Here is a 19,325-nt window from a genome sequence, read left to right on the forward strand (position 1 = left end):
TACAATTTCTCAAAATGAAAGCAAAGGAAATAAGAGAACTCACTACAGCTGGGGCTGGGTGGGGATGGGGATTGGACACTGTAAGTTTTGATTCAGATGTACCCATTAAGGTGGCTGTGTGATGTTATTAGTACACAAACACTTACCAGGCCCCTAACCCCAGCAGCAAAGACCCCCCTCCCCTCTCCCCAGGAGCACCAAAATGACCCACCACCCTAATGAGCATCTAACAGAGCACCCACCCCCCCCCCGCAACCTACATCAAGCAGATAACAGACCCCCCCCCAAAACCACCCATAAAATGTATCCTGAACAATCTACTACCCAATGTGACCCAAAGAGGATCAAGGCCCCCTGACCAGAGACAGGAAGCGGTCTGTTGACCAGCTAAAGGTCAAGCGAGCCTCTCAGCTCACCTCCCCGCAAGGTCAAAGGGCGGCCGGAAGCAGCCGCTCTGCTGGACAATGGAAGTGGGGTTGTGAGGAATCCCTTAGCCAAGATTGCCTTTGGACGGCATTGGGCAGCGAACACGAGGGCTCAGCTTCACATAGCCATGAGCAAGGTGATGGGACAGTGGTCAGAGCCCATGGCTTTGGAGCGGATTTTACTGTCACACAAGTGAGGCAGGAGGGCCTTGGACAGCACAAAGTAATCGAGCCTCCAGCCCACGTTCTTAGCTCGGCAGTTGCCCAGGTAGGTCCAGAAGGTGTAGGCGTGGCAGGTGTCGGGGTACAGGTGCCGATAGGTGTCGACGAAGCCCTCAGACAGTAGATTACCAAAACCCTGCCTCTCCTCAGCAGTGAAGCCGGCCGTCTTCTTGTTGGTTTTGGGGTTTTTCAGGTCGATCTCCTGATGAGCTACGTTCAGGTCTCCGCACAGGATCACTGGCTTCTTACCCTCCAGCCCCTTGAGGTAGGCCAGGAAATCCACGTCCCAGGTCTTTCGGTAATCCAGGCGCACCAGGCCCCGGCCGGAATTCGGCACGTATGTAGTGACCAGGAAATACTTGTTAAACTCGGCAGTGATAACCCGGCCTTCATTATCGTGTTCAGCAACTCCTAGCAAACACGAGAAAATGGGCCATTAGGTTCATAGACATAGGGTTATATACAGGGCTGTGATTGGTCCATTAGGGCTATATACAAGGGCTGTGATTGGTCCATTAGGGTTATATACAAGGGCTGTGATTGGTCCATTAGTGTTATGTACAAAGGCACTGATTGGTTCATTAGGGTTATATACAAAGGCTGAGATTGGTTCATTAGGGTTATATACAAGGGCTGTGATTGGTTCACTTGGGTTATAAACAAGGGCTGTGATTGGTTCATTCGGGTTATATACAAAGGCTGTGATTGGTTCATTTGGGTTATATACAAAGGCTGTGATTGGTTCATTCAGGTTTTATACAAGGTCTGTCATTGGTTCATTCGGGTTATATGCAAAAGCTGTGATTGGTCCATCAGAGTTATATACAAAGGCACTGACTGGTTCATCTGGGTTATATACAAAGGCACTGATTGGTTCATTTGGGTTATATACAAGGGCTGTGATTGGTCCATTTGGGTTATATACAACAGCTGTGATTGGTCCATTTGGGTTATATACAAGGGCTGTGATTGGTCCATTTGGGTTATACACAAGGGCTGTGACTGGTTCATTAGGGTGATATACAAGGACTGTGATTGGTCCATTAGGGTTATATACAAAGGCTGTGATTGGTCCATTAGGGCTATATACAAAGGCTGTGATTGGTCCATTAGGGTGATATACAAGGCTGTCATTGGTCCATTTGGATGATAAACAAAGGCTGTCATTGGTTCATTTGGGTTATATGCAAAAGCTGTGATTGGTCCATCAGGGTTATATACAAAGGCACTGATTGGTTCATCTGGGTTATATTCAAGGGCTGTGATTGGTCCATTAGGGTTATATACAAAGATACTGATTGGTTCATTTGGGTTATATACAAAGGCTGTGATTGGTCCATTTGGCTTATACACAAAGGCTGTGATTGGTCCATTTGGGTTATATATAAGAAGGGAGTGAAGCAGAAGATGGGAAATTACAGGCCGAGTAACCTGACCTCAGTCGTTGGTAAGATTTTAGAGTCCATTGTTAAGGATGAGATTTCAGAATACTTGGAAGTGCAAGGTAAAATCGGGCAAAGTCAGCATGGTTTCATCAAGTGGAGGCCATGCCTCACATATCTGTTAGAATTCTTTGAGGAGGTAACGAGCAGGTTAGACAAAGGAGAGCCAATGGATGTTATCTACTTGGACTTCCAGAAGGCTTTTGACAAGGTGCCGCACAGGAGGCTGTTCAGTAAGATAAGAGCCCATGGTGTTAGAGGCAAGGTACTAGCATGGATAGAAGATTGGCTGTCTGGCAGGAGACAGAGATTGGGGATAAGGGGATCCTTCTCAGGATGGTGTCCGGTGACTAGTGGAGTTCCGCAGGGGTCGGTGTTGGGACCACAACTTTTCACTTTATACATTAATGATCTAGATGAAGGAACTGAGGGCATCCTGGCTAAGTTTGCAGATGATACAAAGATAGATGGAGGGACAGGTAGTATTGAGGAGGTGGGGAGGCTGCAGAAGGATTTGCACAGGTTAGGAGAATGGGCAAAGAAGTGGCAGATGGAATACAACATGGGGAAGTGTGAGGTCATGCACTTTGGTAGGAAGAATAGAGGCATAGACTATTTTCTCAATGGGGAGAGAATTCGGAAATCTGGAGTGCAAAGGGACTTTGGAGTCCTAGTCCAGGATTCTCTTAAGGTTAACTTGCAGGTTGAGTTGGTAGTTAGGAAGGCAAATACAATGTTGGCTTTTATTTCGAGAGGACTAGAATATAAAAGCAGGGATGTGTTGCTGAGGCTTTATAAAGCTCTGGTCAGACCACATTTAGAATATTGTGAGCAATTTTGGGCCCCATCTCTCAGGAAGGATGTACTGGCCCTGGAGAGGGTCCAGAGGAGGTTCACGGGAATGATCCCAGGAATGAAAGGCTTAACATATGAGGAATGTTTGAGGCCTCTAGGTCTATACTCGATGGAGTTTGAAAGGATGAGGGGGGATCTGATTGAAACTTACATAATACTGAAAGGCCTGAATAGTGTGGACGTGGGGAAGATGTTTCCATTAGTAGGAGAGACTAGGACTCGAGGGCACAGCCTCAGAGTAAAGGGAAGACCTTTTAGAACAGAGATGAGGAGAAACTTCTTTAGCCAGAGAGTGGTGAATCTATGGAATTTATTGCCACAGAAGGCTGTGGAGGCCAGATCATTGAGTGTATTTAAGACCGAGGTAGATAGGTTCTTGATTGGTAAGGGGATCAAAGGCTACGGGGAGAAGGCAGGAAAATGGGGTTGAGAAACTTATCAGCCATGATTGAATGGCGGAGCAGACTCAATGGGCTGAATGGCCTAATTTCTGCTCCTATGTCTTATGGTCTTAAGGGCTGTGATTGGTCCATTAGGATTATATACAAAGGCTGTGATTGGTCCATTTGGGTTATACACAAGGGCTGTGATTGGTTCATTAGGGTGATACACAAGGGCTGTGATTGGTTCATTGGGGTGATACACAAGGGCTGTGTTTGGTCCATTAGGGTTATATACAAAGGCTGTGATTGGTCTATCGAGTTCGGGATGGGTGGGGGTGGAGGTGGGGCTGAGAGAGATGAAAGCCAGCAAGCGCGAGAGAGTGCGAGCATGAGGCGGAGAGAGCAAGGGAGAGAGAGAGAGAGCTAAGGGGAGAGAAAGAGAGGGAGGCATGGCTGCCAATGATGGGCGGAATTAGAGGAGTGCAGAGATCTGGTTGAAAGATAGCCGAGTTGGAGGGGGGCAAAGTCCAGAGAGGGTTTTGAATCAAAAATCTTAACAGCAAAGGATGAGGCCACTCGGTCCATCTTGCCTGAGCTGACTCTTTGAAAGAGTTGTCCAATTTAATCTCACAAGCCAGCTGTCTCTCCATAACCCCATCAATGCGCTGTCTTCAAATACATGACCAACTTCCTTTCGAAAGTTCTTTTGGCCCAGCAAGCTCCTCGGGTGAAAACATGGCGGTAAAGCCAAATCTGTAAGGGATGGGCAATAAAAGCTGGCTTTGGCAGGGAGGCTCCTGTCCGTGAATGAATAAAAACGAGTACCAACAATGAGAAAGGACCACCCCCCTATTTCCGGGGAAGGGCTGAGAGTAAACTGCAGGAATACGCACCGATTCCGAAGGTGACGTTCAGTGGTTTAATCTTGCACAACATTCCCACTCCACTGTAGCCCTCCTTGTCCTGGGATGAACTCCAGTATTGGTAAGGGTAGTCCGGCATGTCCTTCACTTCACCTGGCAGCTGCTTCTCTGCACACTTGGTCTCCTGGAGACAGAGGATGTCGGGAGTCTCTGTACTCACCCACTGCAACAGGGGCAAACATACAGTCATACAATTGTTACAGCACAGAAGGAGACCATTCAGCTCATCGTCTCTCTGCTGGCCCTCGTAAAGTCACCCAGGGAGCCTCGCTACACACCTTGGTCCAATCCGAAAACCAACCGTTCACCACTACTCTCAACCAACTCGATGTCCACATTGCTGTTGTCCCTTTTATTCTAGGTCTGTTGTGCAGTGCTATATCAAATGCCTTTCAGAAGTCCACGTCTACCACATCAACAGCATAACCCTCTCTGTTACCTCGTCAAAAGAAAAAGCTCCAGCAATTTACTTAAACATGATTTGGCCTTAACAAACCGGTGTTTTGTTGTTAATTAATCCGTGTTTGTCCAAGTGATTGTAAATTTTGTCTCGGACTATCGCTGCTAGGAGCTTTCCCATCCCGGAGGTGAAACTTTTCGAACAAGGACTACAGCGGGTCAAGAAGCCGGCTCACCACCACCTTCTCAAGGGCAATTAGGGATGGGCAATAAATGCTGGGCCCAGCCAGCGAAGCCCACACCACACGAAGGATAGAACATACCCAGCAGTGTAATGGTACCTGTAATGTTTCTTAACTTGAACCAAAGAAATTCTGTCCTTGGTCCCTCTAGGACATCCTCACTCTCCACACTATCAAATTCTCCTTCTCATTGTTTGGTAGTACAGAGCTTGAGTGCTGCCGAAACAGGAGACATGTCGAAGCTTTTCATCTTGCGGTCATCAGGACACTTCGCAAGAATTACCAATATAAGGAGAAAACAACAATTTATACTGTATGTGAAGAGAGTGCTGATTGGTGGACTCTGATTGGCAACGGCATTTGTTAATATGGCAATTGTCTTATTAAAACCAATTGGTAGTTAAATGGGTGATGCGCATTAACTATCCCAAACTGAATAGAATAAAAAGGTACAGCTGCAACACTTGGCATGAAAGTGACTAGGAAATTTGTAGCACTGAGGAATTGTCTTGGAAATAAACTAGCTTTAACCAAGAGACCTGCCTGGATTAATTCTTCCACCACAACCTCTTGTTGCGAGTAACAGCGTTGCCGTGGAGAATGCACCAGTGATGGTGACTGATAGTTAACTGCCAAGCGTTGTTGAAATTTAAACCAGGCAGCTTGAGCCTGATTGGTCAAGACATTGCCCCGAGGAATGAGTCAGCAGATAGTTGTCACTTATTTTGTTTAGCCGAAACAGGAAATTCTCTGGAAGCAATACTGCCACGTCCCAGCCCCCGAACCCACTGAGCTGTTGTTTACAAAATACTTTGTATCCAGGAATATTTATTAGCCTGTGCTGCCTGTTTTTTTAATTAATTGTACAATATTGCCATTGCTTTGCATTCCCATGTAACTAAATTTACCACAATTCCTGCATTTATATATATATATCAAATGTAGACCTCATTTAGACTTGACTACAGTCCCTCTTGCTCTGACCTCACCTCACATCTTACTATTTCTCACTCATATACTATCTGTCCCTCCCAAATCCTTTTCCCATCTTGTTTCACCTTTCAAATGCTCCATTCTGGTTGCTACAACCCTTCCACCCAACTTTAGCCAAATTAGCTTCAACCCTCCCCAGAAGCACCGGCAGATCCCCCCACAAGGACATTACACCTCAGCAGAGCTTGGGACCAATGTGTCTGGCCAGTACAGGTCCCATCTCCTTCAGAGCCGTTCTCAACATCCCAAGAATCTAAAGCCCTCCCTCCTGACCACCTTTCCAGCCACACATTCATCCGTTTTACACCCCCACCACCCCGATTTCTACACTCATTTGTGCGTGGCACTGGGAGTAATCCAGAGATTACTACATTTGAGGTCCTGCTTGCTAATTTCCCACCCAGCTCCCTAAACTCTGATTGCAGGACCACATCCCTCGATCCACCTATGTCATCCACACTGATGTGGAGCACAACTGCTGGCTGGTCACCCCCTCCCCCCCCTGCAGCCGTTCAGTAACATCCTTGACCCTGGCACCAAGGAGGCACCATGCCATCCTGGATCCACGTTGCAGCTGCAGAAACACATGTCAATTCCCCTAACAAATCACTTATTGCTTTAGCTCCTCCAATCTTCTTTGTACCCTGCCCCACCACCCACCCCCACACACCCCTGTGCATCTGAGCCATGGACTTAGCTCTCGCTACACCCCCCCAGATGAACCATCACCCTCATTCATCAGTATTCAGAACTGAATACTGGTTGGAGAGTGGGATGCACTCAGGGGTCTATTGCACGACCTGCCTGGCCCTCCTTGACCACCTGGCAGTCATCTATTCCCGCTCTCCCTGCACAGGGTGATCACACCTAGAAACTACTATCCACGTAACTAAGCAGTGACTCCAGCTGCTGCTGGACTTTCAAAACCAGGAGCTTCTGCTCCTCCAGCTGCTGGGACTTCTGCATATGTAGTTATCCAGGACACAAGAAGTGGCCTGCAGGTCCGACAAGGAACAGGATGCGCACTCCACAGGACTAAGGTGCCTTACCATGCCTCTATTTATTTGACTGACTAATTTATCCATAACTTTAGACACAATCGTTGCCCAGGCAGGGGTTACAGCCAATAGCTTTGGTCACCTTCTCAATGCCTAGCTACAGATAAGTTGCTCACAGTTTTTTGATCCCTCAAGACACGCGCCCCTTTAACCGAGGGGGAGGAATCACTGGGAAATGGGGAGGGAGGACAGTAGGGAGTATTGCAATAGGTAAGGGACACTGTTGTTTAGAGTCAGAGCGTGAGAATGCAGTCCCTACCTCCAGGCTTTTCTTTTTCACCCAGGCACGAAGCCCATCGACATTCCATGAGGTGATTTTTAGGTCACTCTTTTTCCCATTCTCTGTCAACAGCTTGTCTGGCGTGTCCTCAAAGGCAGAAGAAACAGCTTCGCCATCCTTCACAGCTCCATCAGCAGCCTTCCCCCCACCACGTTTAGCCTTCTTGGGCACAGGTTCTGAGGGACAGACCAAGACAGATAGAATAGAGTCCAAACAGAGAGAGGTTAGGGTTCAGGGTTTAGGGTTACGGTGGCCATGTAACGAAGGCCGGAGAAAAGTAATGTGTTCACTGAACAGGGCGAGGGCGAGTGCTGACAGCCACGGGAGAGATGAGGGCGACTGCAGAGTTCATACATAGGGATTGAGGTGGGTATTTGTTTGTCCCGGGATTGGTGGGGTGGGGGGGGGGGGGGGGGGTGGTTTATCCTGGGGTCGGTGGGGAGGGCTGGGGGGGTTTATCCCGGGGTCGGAGGGGAGGGCTGGGGGGGTTTATCCCGGGGTCGGTTTGGGGGGGTGTTATCCAGGGGGTGGGGGTTATCCCGGGTAGGGTTATCCTGGGGGGTGGTTTATCCTGGGGCGGGGGCTGGTTTATCCCAGGGTGGGTGTTATCCGGGGGGTGGAGGGGGGTTTATCCCGGGGGAGGGGGTGTGGGGTGGGTGTTATCCGGGGGGGGGGTGTGGAGGGGGGTTTATTCCGGGGGAGGGGGTGTGGGGTGGGTGTTATCCGGGGCTGGGGGGGGGGGGTGGGGGGGGTTTATCCCGGGGGAGGGGGTGTGGGGTGGGTGTTATCCGGGGCTGGGGGGGGGGGGGGTGGAGGGGGTTTATCCCGGGGGAGGGGGTGTGGGGTGGGTGTTATCCGGGGCTGGGGGGGGGGGGGTGGGGGGGGTTTATCCCGGGGGAGGGGGTGTGGGGTGGGTGTTATCCGGGGCTGGGGGGGGTTTATCCCGGGGGAGGGGGTGTGGGGTGGGTGTTATCCGGGGCTGGGGGGGGTGGGGGGGGGGTTATCCCGGGGGAGGCGGTGTGGGGTGGGTGTTATCGGGGGGGGGTGGAGGGGGGTTTATCCCGGGGGAGGGGGTGTGGGGTGGGTGTTATCCGGGGCTGGGGGGGGTGGGGGGGGGTTATCCCGGGGGAGGCGGTGTGGGGTGGGTGTTATCGGGGGGGGGGGGGTGGAGGGGGGTTTATCCCGGGGGAGGGGGTGTGGGGTGGGTGTTATCCGGGGCTGGGGGGGGGTTATCCCGGGGGGAGGGGGTGTGGGGTGGGTGTTATCCGGGGCTGGGGGGGGGGTTATCCCGGGGGAGGGGGTGTGGGGTGGGTGTTATCGGGGGGGGGGGGGGGGGGTTTATCCCGGGGGAGGGGGTGTGGGGTGGGTGTTATCGGGGGGGGGGGGGGGGGGGGGTTATCCCCGGGGAGGGGGGTGTGGGGTGGGTGTTATCGGGGGGGGGGGGTTATCCCGGGGGAGGGGGTGTGGGGTGGGTGTTATCCGGGGCTGGGGGGGGTTGGGGGGGGGTTATCCCGGGGGAGGGGGTGTGGGGTGGGTGTTATCCGGGGTGGGGTGGGGGGGGGTTTATCCCGGGGGAGGGGGGTGTGGGGTGGGTGTTATCGGGGGGGGGGTTATCCCGGGGGAGGGGGTGTGGGGTGGGTGTTATCCGGGGTGGGGTGGGGGGGGTTTATCCCGGGGGAGGGGGTGTGGGGTGGGTGTTATCGGGGGGGGGGGTTATCCCGGGGGAGGGGGTGTGGGGTGGGTGTTATCGGGGGGGGGGGTTATCCCGGGGGAGGGGGTGTGGGGTGGGTGTTATCCGGGGTGGGGTGGGGGGGGTTTATCCCGGGGGGAGGGGGTGTGGGGTGGGTGTTATCGGTGGGGGGGGGTTATCCGGGGGAGGGGGTGTGGGGTGGGTGTTATCCGGGGGGGGGTGGGGGGGTGTTTATCCCGGGGGAGGGGGTGTGGGGTGGGTGTTATCGGGGGGGGGGGGGTGGGGGGGGGTTTATCCCGGGGGAGGGGGTGTGGGGTGGGTGTTATCGGGGGGGGGGGGTTATCCCGGGGGAGGGGGTGTGGGGTGGGGTGTTATCGGGGGGGGGGGGGGTTATCCCGGGGGAGGGGGGTGTGGGGTGGGTGTTATCGGGGGGGGGGGTTATCCCGGGGGAGGGGGTGTGGGGTGGGTGTTATCCGGGGTGGGGTGGGGGGGGTTTATCCCGGGGGAGGGGGTGTGGGGTGGGTGTTATCGGGGGGGGGGGGGGTTATCCCGGGGGAGGGGGTGTGGGGTGGGTGTTATCCGGGGTGGGGTGGGGGGGGGTTTATCCCAGGGGAGGGGGTGTGGGGTGGGTGTTATCCGGGGGGGGGGGTGGGGTGGGGGGGGTTTATCCCGGGGGAGGGGGTGTGGGGTGGGTGTTATCCGGGGGGGGGGGTGGGGTGGGGGGGGTTTATCCCGGGGGGAGGGGTTGTGGGGTGGGTGTTATCCGGGGGGTGGGGTGGGGTGGGGGGGGTTTATCCCGGGGGAGGGGTTGTGGGGTGGGTGTTATCCGGGGGGGGGTGGGGGGGGGTTTATCCCGGGGGAGGGGGTGTGGGGTGGGTGTTATCCGGGGGGGGGGGGTGGGGTGGGGGGGGTTTATCCCGGGGAGGGGTTGTGGGGTGGGTGTTATCGGGGGGTGGGGTGGGGTGGGGGGGGGGTTTATCCCGGGGGAGGGGGTGTGGGGTGGGTGTTATCGGGGCTGGGGGGGGGTTTATCCCGGGGGAGGGGGTGTGGGGTGGGTGTTATCGGGGGGGGGGGGGGTTATCCCGGGGGAGGGGGTGTGGGGTGGGTGTTATCCGGGGGGTGGGGGGGGGTTTATCCCGGGGGAGGGGGTGTGGGGTGGGTGTTATCCGGGGCTGGGGGGGGGTTTATCCCGGGGGAGGGGGTGTGGGGTGGGTGTTATCGGGGGGGGGGGGGGTTATCCCGGGGGAGGGGGTGTGGGGTGGGTGTTATCCGGGGGGTGGGGGGGGGTTTATCCCGGGGGAGGGGGTGTGGGGTGGGTGTTATCCGGGGGGGGGTGGGGGGGGGGTTTATCCCGGGGGAGGGGGTGTGGGGTGGGTGTTATCGGGGGGGGGGGGGTTATCCCGGGGGAGGGGGTGTGGGGTGGGTGTTATCCGGGGGGGGGTGGGGGGGGGTTTATCCCGGGGGAGGGGGTGTGGGGTGGGTGTTATCGGGGGGGGGGGGTTATCCCGGGGGAGGGGGTGTGGGGTGGGTGTTATCGGGGGGGGGGGGGTTTATCCCGGGGGAGGGGGTGTGGGGTGGGTGTTATCGGGGGGGGGGGGGTTATCCCGGGGGAGGGGGTGTGGGGTGGGTGTTATCGGGGGGGGGGGGGTTATCCCGGGGGAGGGGGTGTGGGGTGGGTGTTATCGGGGGGGGGGGGGTTATCCCGGGGGAGGGGGTGTGGGGTGGGTGTTATCGGGGGGGGGGCGTTATCCCGGGGGAGGGGGTGTGGGGTGGGTGTTATCCGGGGCCGGGGGGGGGGGGGGGGGAGGTTTATCCCGGGTGCATTCCCGGTTTTCCCGCTCATGCCCGGTGTTTACCCGCTTCCTGTTCCTCTTTCTCCGCCGCCACCTCTTTCCGCGCCCGTCTCGGCATCTTCCACAAGCAGCGAGTGAGGAGCAGGGAGCGCGCCAGCAGCGGCCTAGACACGGAGCTCCGAGCTGGAGCCGGGCCCGGGAGGCGGAGCTCCGAGCTGGGGCCGGGGTAACGGCGGCCCGGACGCGGAGCTCCGAGCTGGAGCCGGGGCCTCGGGGCGGAGCTCCAAGCTGGGAGCTCGTGTGGCTGGCACACGGGGTCTCCGCGGCTCGGGCGGCAAGGGCGAGGCCAGACATGCGCATGCTCCGGCGGCTGGTCCGGACACCTCCCCCAGAAGTGGCACCAGAGTGCGGGGAGCGAATCCCCGGCGGAGCGCTGCAGCCCGCGGGACCGGAAACCCATGGGGGAGACCGGGGGAAGTGGTGAGCCTGAAGGACCGGAAACCCGTGGGGGAAAGTAAAAGCGGCGGAACAGAAATCGCCCGGGTCAAACGGTTCCCCCGGAAACAGGAATTGCTGAGAGGAACTGGGTGAGGAAGTGAACCTCAAATGAAATTAAATATAAAGACTAGGCCAAAGGGAGGAGACTCTGGGCTGAGGGGGATCCTATGATGAGGGGATGAGTGAATTGTGTTTGTATTCCCTGGAGTTTAGAAGGAGAAGAGGTGATCCCATTGAAACTTACACATTCCTCTAGGAGTTTGATAGAACTTTCTTCAGTCAAAGGGTTGTGAACCTTTGGGATTTTCTCCAGCCCAGAGGGTTGTGGATGCTCCAGTGTTGAATACAGTCAAGGCTGGGATGGACAGATTTTTGGTCTCTCTGGGAATGGAGGGATATGGGGACCTGAAGCCCAGGGTCAGCCACGATTGTATGGAGCGGCCGAGCAGGCTCGATGGGCCGAGTGGTCCACTCCCGCTCCTATTCTGTTGTGTTTATGCTTTTATGTTCTGCCATGTACTTTCCTGCACTAGATTGATTATTGGATGACGTATGTGCCTCTATAAAAGGGCTTTGCAACACTAAATGTATCTCTGCTTTTGTTCGCCAGTGTTATGAGCTATGGGTATTTTGTTTACAATCCCTGCATTGCTTTAGCGATTGGAGAGTCATACCACAGGAAGGTAGGACTTATGAGCAGGAGTAGGTCATTCAGCCCTTTCAGTCTGCGCCGCCATTCAATAGGATCATGGCTGATCTGATTGTCACCTCAACCCCATCTTCCTGTCTGCACCATAACCCTTGACTTCCTTGTCTATCAAAAAATTATCTAACTCAGCCTTGAATAAATTCAATGATCCAGCCTCAACTGCTCTCTGGGGAGGAGAATTCCCTGTACCGATGATCCTTGGAGAGAAAAATATTCTCCTCATCTCCACCTTGAAAGGGAGACCTTTTAAGCTATGCCCCCTTGTTCAGGTTTCCTTGACATGAGGAAACATCCTCCCTGTATCCACCCTGTCAAGTCCCTCAGGATCTTATATGTTTCAGTAAGATTACCTCTGATTCTTCTCCACTCCAATGATTATAGACACAACCTGTTCAATGTATTCTAATAAGACAATGCTTTAATCCCAGAAATCAGCCCAGTTGACCTCTGAACTGCTTCCAATGTTTTATATCCTTTTTCAAATATGGAGACCAAAACTTTACACAGTATTCCAGATGTGGTCTGACCAATTCCCTGTACAGCTGCAGTAAAACTTCCCTTCTTTTATATCCCATTCCCCTTACAATTGGTTAAAGGTTAAAGGGAAACAATGTTCAGGGACACAGAAGCCTAAGCTGTAGAGCAAATGTGGAAAGTGTGCTCGAGAGAAATGTGACTATTGGAGAGAGATGTGACTGTGATAGAGAGAGAGAGACTACCATGATAGAGAGAGAGAGACTACCATGATAGAGAGAGAGAGAGAGGACACCATGATAGAGAGAGAGAGAGAGAGGCTGCCACGAGAGAGAGAGAAGTCACCATGATATAGAGAGAGAGAGACAGAGGCCACTGTGACAGAGAGAGGCCACCGTGAGAGAGAGAGAGAGGGGCCACCGTGATAGAGATAGAGAGGGGCCACTGTGACAGAGAGAGAGAGCGAGGGGCCACCCTGATATAAAGAGAGGGGCCACCATGATAGAGAGAGAGAGGGGTCACTGTGACAGAGAGAGAGAGAGAGAGGGGCCACCGTGATAGAGAGAGAGAGAGAGGGGCCACCATGATAGAGAGAGAGAGGGGCCACCATGATAGAGAGAGAGGCCGCCATGAGAGAGAGAGAGGCAATCATGATGGAAGGAGAGAGGCCAGTGACATAGAGAGAGAGGCCTGTGGGATGGTGGGAGTTGCGACGATAGAGAGTGTTCCTGGAGCAGAAATGCTAACCTCTCCACCTGTTGATCTCCTGCCCTTCAGAGTTTTGCCATGACGATCGTTATCGGATTTGAGGGGAGTGCCAATAAAATTGGCGTTGGCATCATCAAGGATGGGGTGGTGTTGTCCAACCCGAGAAGGACTTACATTACACCACCCGGACAAGGTCAGCAGCACAGACATAGATGAAGCATTCCAATTCAGGGTTTGGAGGGGGGTGGTTTATGTATAGAATAACAGATACCCGGGAGTGAGTTACAGACTAGAATCTAATTGAGGGGTTTGGGGGGAGATTTATATATAGAATAACAGATACCCGGAATGAGTTACAGACTGAAATCTAATCGAGGGCCTCGGGGGTGTTTATATATAGAATAACAGATAGCCGGGAGTGAGTTACAGACTGGAATCTAATCGAGGGTTTTGTGCTGGTTTATATATAGAATAACAGATACCCGGGAGTGAGTTACAGACTGGAATCTAATCGAGGGTTTCGGGGTGGTTTAAATATAGAATAACAGATACCCGGGAGTGAGTTACAGACTGGAATCTAATCGAGGGGTTCAGGGTGGTTTATATATAAAATAACAGATACCCGGAATGAGCTACAGACTGGAATCTAATCGAGGGCTTCGGGGGTGTTTATATATAGAATAACAGATACCCGGGAGTGAGTTACAGACTGGAATCTAATCGAGGGGTTCGGGGGTGTTTATATATAGAATAACAGATACCCAGGAGTGAGTTACAGACTGGAATCTAATCGAGGGTTTTGTGGTGGTTTATGTATAGAATAACAGATACCCGGGAGTGAGGTACCGTCTGGAATCTAATCGAGGGGTTTGGTGGGGTTTATATATAGAATAACAGATACCCGGGAGTGAGTTACAGACTGGAATCTAATCGAGGGGTTCGGGGGAGTTTATATATAGAATAACAGATACCCGGGAGTGAGTTACAGACTGGAATCTAATCGAGGGGTTCGGGGTGGTTTATATATAAAATAACAGATACCCGGAATGAGCTACAGACTGGAATCTAATCGAGGGCTTCGGGGGTGTTTAAATATAGAATAACAGATACCCGGGAGTGAGTTACAGACTGGAATCTAATCGAGGGGTTCGGGGGTGTTTATATATAGAATAACAGATACCCGGGAGTGAGTTACAGACTGGAATCTAATCGAGGGTTTTGTGGTGGTTTATGTATAGAATAACAGATACCCGGGAGTGAGGTACCGTCTGGAATCTAATCGAGGGGTTTGGTGGGGTTTATATATAGAATAACAGATACCCGGGAGTGAGTTACAGACTGGAATCTAATCGAGGGGTTCGGGGGAGTTTATATATAGAATAACAGATACCCGGGAGTGAGTTACAGACTGGAATCTAATCGAGGGGTTCGGGGTGGTTTATATATAGAATAACAGATACCCAGGAGTGAGTTACAGACTAGAATCTAATCGAGGGGTTTGGGGGGAGATTTATATATAGAATAACAGATACCCAGGAGTGAGTTACAAACTGGAATCTAATCGAAGGGTTCGGTGGGGTTTATATATAGAATAACAGATACCCGGGAGTGAGTTACAGACTGGAATCTAATCGAGGGGTTCGGGGTGGTTTATATATAGAATAACAGATACCTGGGAGTGAGTTACAGACTGGAATCTAATCGAGGGGTTCGACGGTGTTTATATATAGAATAACAGATACCCGGGAGTGAGTTACAGACTGGAATCTAATCGAGGGGTTTGGGTGGTTTATATATAGAATAACAGATACCCGGAATGAGTTACAGACTGAAATCTAATCGAGTGCCTCGGGGGTGTTTATATATAGAATAACAGATACCCGGGAGTGAGTTACAGACTGGAATCTAATCGAGGGTTTTGTGCTGGTTTATGTACAGAATAACAGATACCCGGGAGTGAGTTACAGACTGGAATCTAATCGAGGGGTTCGGTGGGGTTTATATATAGAATAACAGATACCCGGGAGTGAGTTACAGACTGGAATCTAATCAAGGGGTTTGGGTCGTTTATGTATAGAATAACAGATACCCGGAATGAGTTACAGACTGAAATCTATTCGAGGGCCTCGAGGGTGTTTATATATAGAATAACAGATACCCGGGAGTGAGTTACAGACTGGAATCTAATCGAGGGTTTTGTGCTGGTTTATGTATAGAATAACAGATACCCGGGAGTGAGTTACAGACTGGAATCTAATCGAGGGGTTCGGTGGGGTTTATATATAGAATAACAGATACCCGGGAGTGAGTTACAGACTGGAATCTGATCGAGGGGTTCGGAGGTGTTTATGTATAGAATAACAGATACCCGGGAGTGAGTTACAGACTGGAATCTAATCGAGGGGATCGGGGTGGTTTATGTATAAAATAACAGATACCCGGGAGTGAGTTACAGACTGGAATCTAATCGAGGGGTTCGGGGTGTTTATATATAGAATAACAGATACCCGGGAGTGAGTTACAGACAGGAATGTAATCGAGGGCTTCGGGGGAGTTTATATATAGAATAACAGATACCCGGGAGTGAGTTACAGACAGGAATGTAATCGAGGGGTTCGGGGGAGTTTATATATAGAATAACAGATTCCCGGGAGTGAGTTACAGACAGGAATGTAATCGAGGGGTTCGGGGTGGTTTATGTATAGAATAACAGATACCCGGGAGTGAGTTATAGACTGGAATCAAATCGAGGGGGTCGGGGTGGTTTATGTATAGAATAACAGATACCCGGGAGTGAGTTACAGACTGGAATCTAATCGAGGGGTTCGGGGTGGTTTATATATAGAATAACAGATACCCGGGAGTGAGTTACAGACTGGAATCTAATCGAGGGGTTCAGGGTGGTTTATTTATAGAATAACAGATACCCGGGAGTGAGTTACAGACAGGAATGTAATCGAGGGGTTCGGGGTGGTTTATATATAGAATAACAGATACCTGGGAGTGAGTTACAGACTGGAATCTAATCGAGGGGTTCGGGGGGCTTTATGTATAGAATAACAGATACCCGGGAGTGAGTTACAGACTGGAATCTAATCGAGGGGTTCGGGGGGGTTATATATAGAATAACAGATACCCGGGAGTGAGTTACAGACTGGAATCTAATCGAGGGGTTCGGGGGGTTTATATATAGAATAACAGATACCGAGGAGTGAGTTACAGACTGGAATCTAATCGAGGGCTTCGGGGGGGTTTATATATAGAATAACAGATACCCGGGAGTGAGTTACAGACTGGAATCTAATCGAGGGCTTCGGGGGGCTTTATGTACAGAATAACAGATACCCGGGAGTGAGTTACAGACTGGAATCTAATCGAGGGGTTCGGGGGGGTTTATGTATAGAATAAGAGATACCCGGGAGTGAGTTACAGACTGGAATCTAATCGAGGGCTTCGGTGGGGTTTATATATAGAATAACAGATACCCGGGAGTGAGTTACAGACTGGAATCTAATCGAGGGGTTCGGGGATGGTTTATAGATAGAATAACAGATACCCGGGAGTGAGTTACAGACTGGAATCTAATCGAGGGGTTCGGGGTGGTTTATATATAGAATAACAGATACCCGGGAGTGAGTTACAGACTGAAATCTAATCGAGGGCTTACACCTGGAAAACCGGGTGTGAATTACGGGTTGGAATCTAATCGAGGTGGTCAGTGGTAGGGTGGGATCACATATGGAATAACAGATACCTGGGTGGGAGCTATGGGCTGGAAGCTGATTTCATTCTTTTTTGAAGGTTTCCTCCCCAGGGACACAGCAAAACATCACCAGGCCTGTGTTCTGGATGTGACGAGTGAGGCGTTGGATCTGGCAGGTATCAAACCGCAGGAGATTGATTGTATTGCTTACACAAAAGGTAAGAATTTGACCCAGGCTGGCATCAGTCCTCTTCGGTAGAATATTACAAGCTTGATGGATCTACAAGATTAGCACAATTCCCACTTGGAGGGTCAGGGTGGGTATCACCGCCTGAATGGGTGAAGGGTGCGGATCACTGTCGGTGTGGGTGAAGAATGGTTATCACCGCCTGAGTGGGTGAAGGGTGCGGTCACTGTCAGGGTGGGTGAAGAATGGTTATCACCGCCTGAGTGGGTGAAGGGTGCGGATCACTGTCAGGGTGGGTGAAGAATGGTTATCACCGCCTGAGTGGGTGAAGGGTGGGTATCACTGTCGGGGTGGGTGATGAATGGTTATTACCGCCTGAGTGGGTGAAGGGTGGGTATCACTGTCAGGGTGGGTGAAGAATGGTTATCACCGCCTGAGTGGGTGAAGGGTGGGTATCACTGTCAGGGTGGGTGAAGAATAGTTATCATGGCCTGAGTGGGTGAAGGGTGGGTATCACTGTCAGGGTGGGTGAAGAATGGTTATCATGGCCTGAGTGGGTGAAGGGTGGGTATCACTGTCGGGGTGGGTGAAGAATGGTAATCATGGCCTGAGTGGGTGAAGGGTTGGTATCACTGTCGGGGTGGGTGAAGAATGGCTGTCGCTGTCACAGTGTAAAGAGAATATAATTTTTCCTAATATTATAGTGAAGCAGGATTGTGGTGTGTGTGTGTGTGTGTGTATGTGTGAGAGACTAAATTAAACTGAAGACAGTCAGACTGCAAGGTTTAAATCATCAAGGGTGTTATATGTGAAAGCAGGCATCTTGAAATGGAGATGGAGAATCTAAGTTGAGATCCCAGTAGATACAGTATGAATGGGAATTTGTATTCAGAGATAAGTGAGGAGTGAATTGTTAGCTATTGAATTTCAAAGAGGCTGATCAGGAAGCTTTACAAGTGGCAAACATCATAAATAAGACAAAGTATCAAGTTTACTTTTCCCAAAAGCGTTGGCCATAATGGCAACATGAAAGATTTTTATATTCTGGGAAAAGTAACTTCCAAAGGAAGTTAATACAAAGTGTTTAAAGATCAAAGGGGAGAAAGTTTGTTTAAGGATAGATTGAAAGCTATATGAAGGGAGTGGCCATGTGAGATTTTGAAAGGTGGACTGTATGAAGACAGACCTGTGAGGAGCAAACTCTAGCCGCTCCAGGGAAGTGCTTGTTTGTCCCAGAAAGCAAGGTTTTGTTAAAAGCCTTGTGTTTCCATTGTCGAGTGAGAAGGAGAGAGAAGCTGTGAAATACCTCCCTTATAGCAAGAGTTTGTGCCTTGTGGTAATATTACTGGACCTTTGAAAGATTACGAATCTACTTGGACTGTTGCCTTGAAAAGGGTGTTTATTTGGGAGTTGGGCTTAAGTAGAACTTTCTTCGGAAATGTTGAAATATAAATTTAACTGTGCAACTGCAATCTTGTGTGTTTAAGCTTTGCTTTATTTTGTAAATAAATGTTTTAACTTAATATTTAAAATCTCCAAATGTGCTGATGGAATCTTCACTTCTAACTTCAGTGCACCTACCTTCTCGTAATAAAATACAAATCGCAAATTGTTGTGATAGCTTGGCCAAGTTTCCCTTTGGGTTTTGGTCAGCCCGGCAAATACCACCTGCCATGTCATAACACAGGGTGGGTGAAGAATGGGCATCACTGGCAAGGTGGGTGAAGGATGGGTATCACTGTCAGGGTATGTGAAGGGTGGGTATCACTGTCAGCATGGGTGAAGAATGGGTATCACTGTTAGAGTGGGTGAATAATGGTATAAAGGAACTATCATATTTTTTCCTGATATTACTGTGGGACACTTTAAAGCAGGCTTATGTTTGTGTACGTGTGTGTGAATAATTGAAATAAACTGCAGACTGTTAGACTCTGAAGTTTGAATCATGAAAGGGGTTAAGTGTAAAAAACAGGTATTTGAAATGCTAATGGACAATGGAATTGGCATTTTTATATCAGTGGAGAGGCTGTTGGCTTTTCAAAAGGGACATGAGAAGATGTTTACACCTGACAAAATAAATAAGACAAAGTTATTACGTTAATTTTTCCCCAAGTGCTGGCCATAAAAACATGAATAATTTTTATATTCTGGGAAAAGTAAATTCCAAAGACAGGTGTAAACAATGGGATTTACAAATCAAAAATGAGGAAATATATTGTCAGGAAGATATAATAGTTCTCATAATGTTGTTGGAATTTATTGTAAAGTAGAGCAATAGTCGTGTGCATGTGTGCACTTGCCTTAATTGCATTAAACGCAGCTGGTCTGAAGGCTTTGATGT

General features: G+C 50.8%; 2 protein-coding genes across 2 annotated transcripts in view; one reads left to right on the forward strand and one right to left on the reverse strand.

Moving 5' to 3' along the window:
• Positions 1-268: 268 nt before the first annotated feature.
• On the reverse strand, positions 269-11,180 carry apex1 (APEX nuclease (multifunctional DNA repair enzyme) 1). Its single transcript, XM_041181406.1, has 4 exons — positions 10,769-11,180; positions 7,202-7,398; positions 4,221-4,413; positions 269-1,058 (listed from the first exon to the last, which is right to left on the reverse strand). The coding sequence occupies exons 1-4, from the start codon at positions 11,163-11,165 to the stop codon at positions 544-546; spliced, it is 1,302 nt and encodes a 433-aa protein (XP_041037340.1). The 5' UTR covers positions 11,166-11,180; the 3' UTR covers positions 269-543.
• The window catches only part of LOC121274202 (O-sialoglycoprotein endopeptidase), a 136,515-nt gene continuing 128,340 nt past the window's right edge, over positions 11,151-19,325 (forward strand). Inside the window, exons 1-3 of the mRNA XM_041181402.1 lie at positions 11,151-11,292; positions 13,164-13,287; positions 16,896-17,015. Of these exons, the coding sequence (XP_041037336.1) occupies positions 13,173-13,287; positions 16,896-17,015 (235 nt within the window). The 5' untranslated portion in view covers positions 11,151-11,292; positions 13,164-13,172. The remainder of the gene's footprint in view (positions 11,293-13,163; positions 13,288-16,895; positions 17,016-19,325) is intronic.

This window comes from Carcharodon carcharias (genome assembly GCF_017639515.1).
Source record: "Carcharodon carcharias isolate sCarCar2 chromosome 35 unlocalized genomic scaffold, sCarCar2.pri SUPER_35_unloc_2, whole genome shotgun sequence".
NCBI classification, from domain to species: domain Eukaryota; kingdom Metazoa; phylum Chordata; class Chondrichthyes; order Lamniformes; family Lamnidae; genus Carcharodon; species Carcharodon carcharias.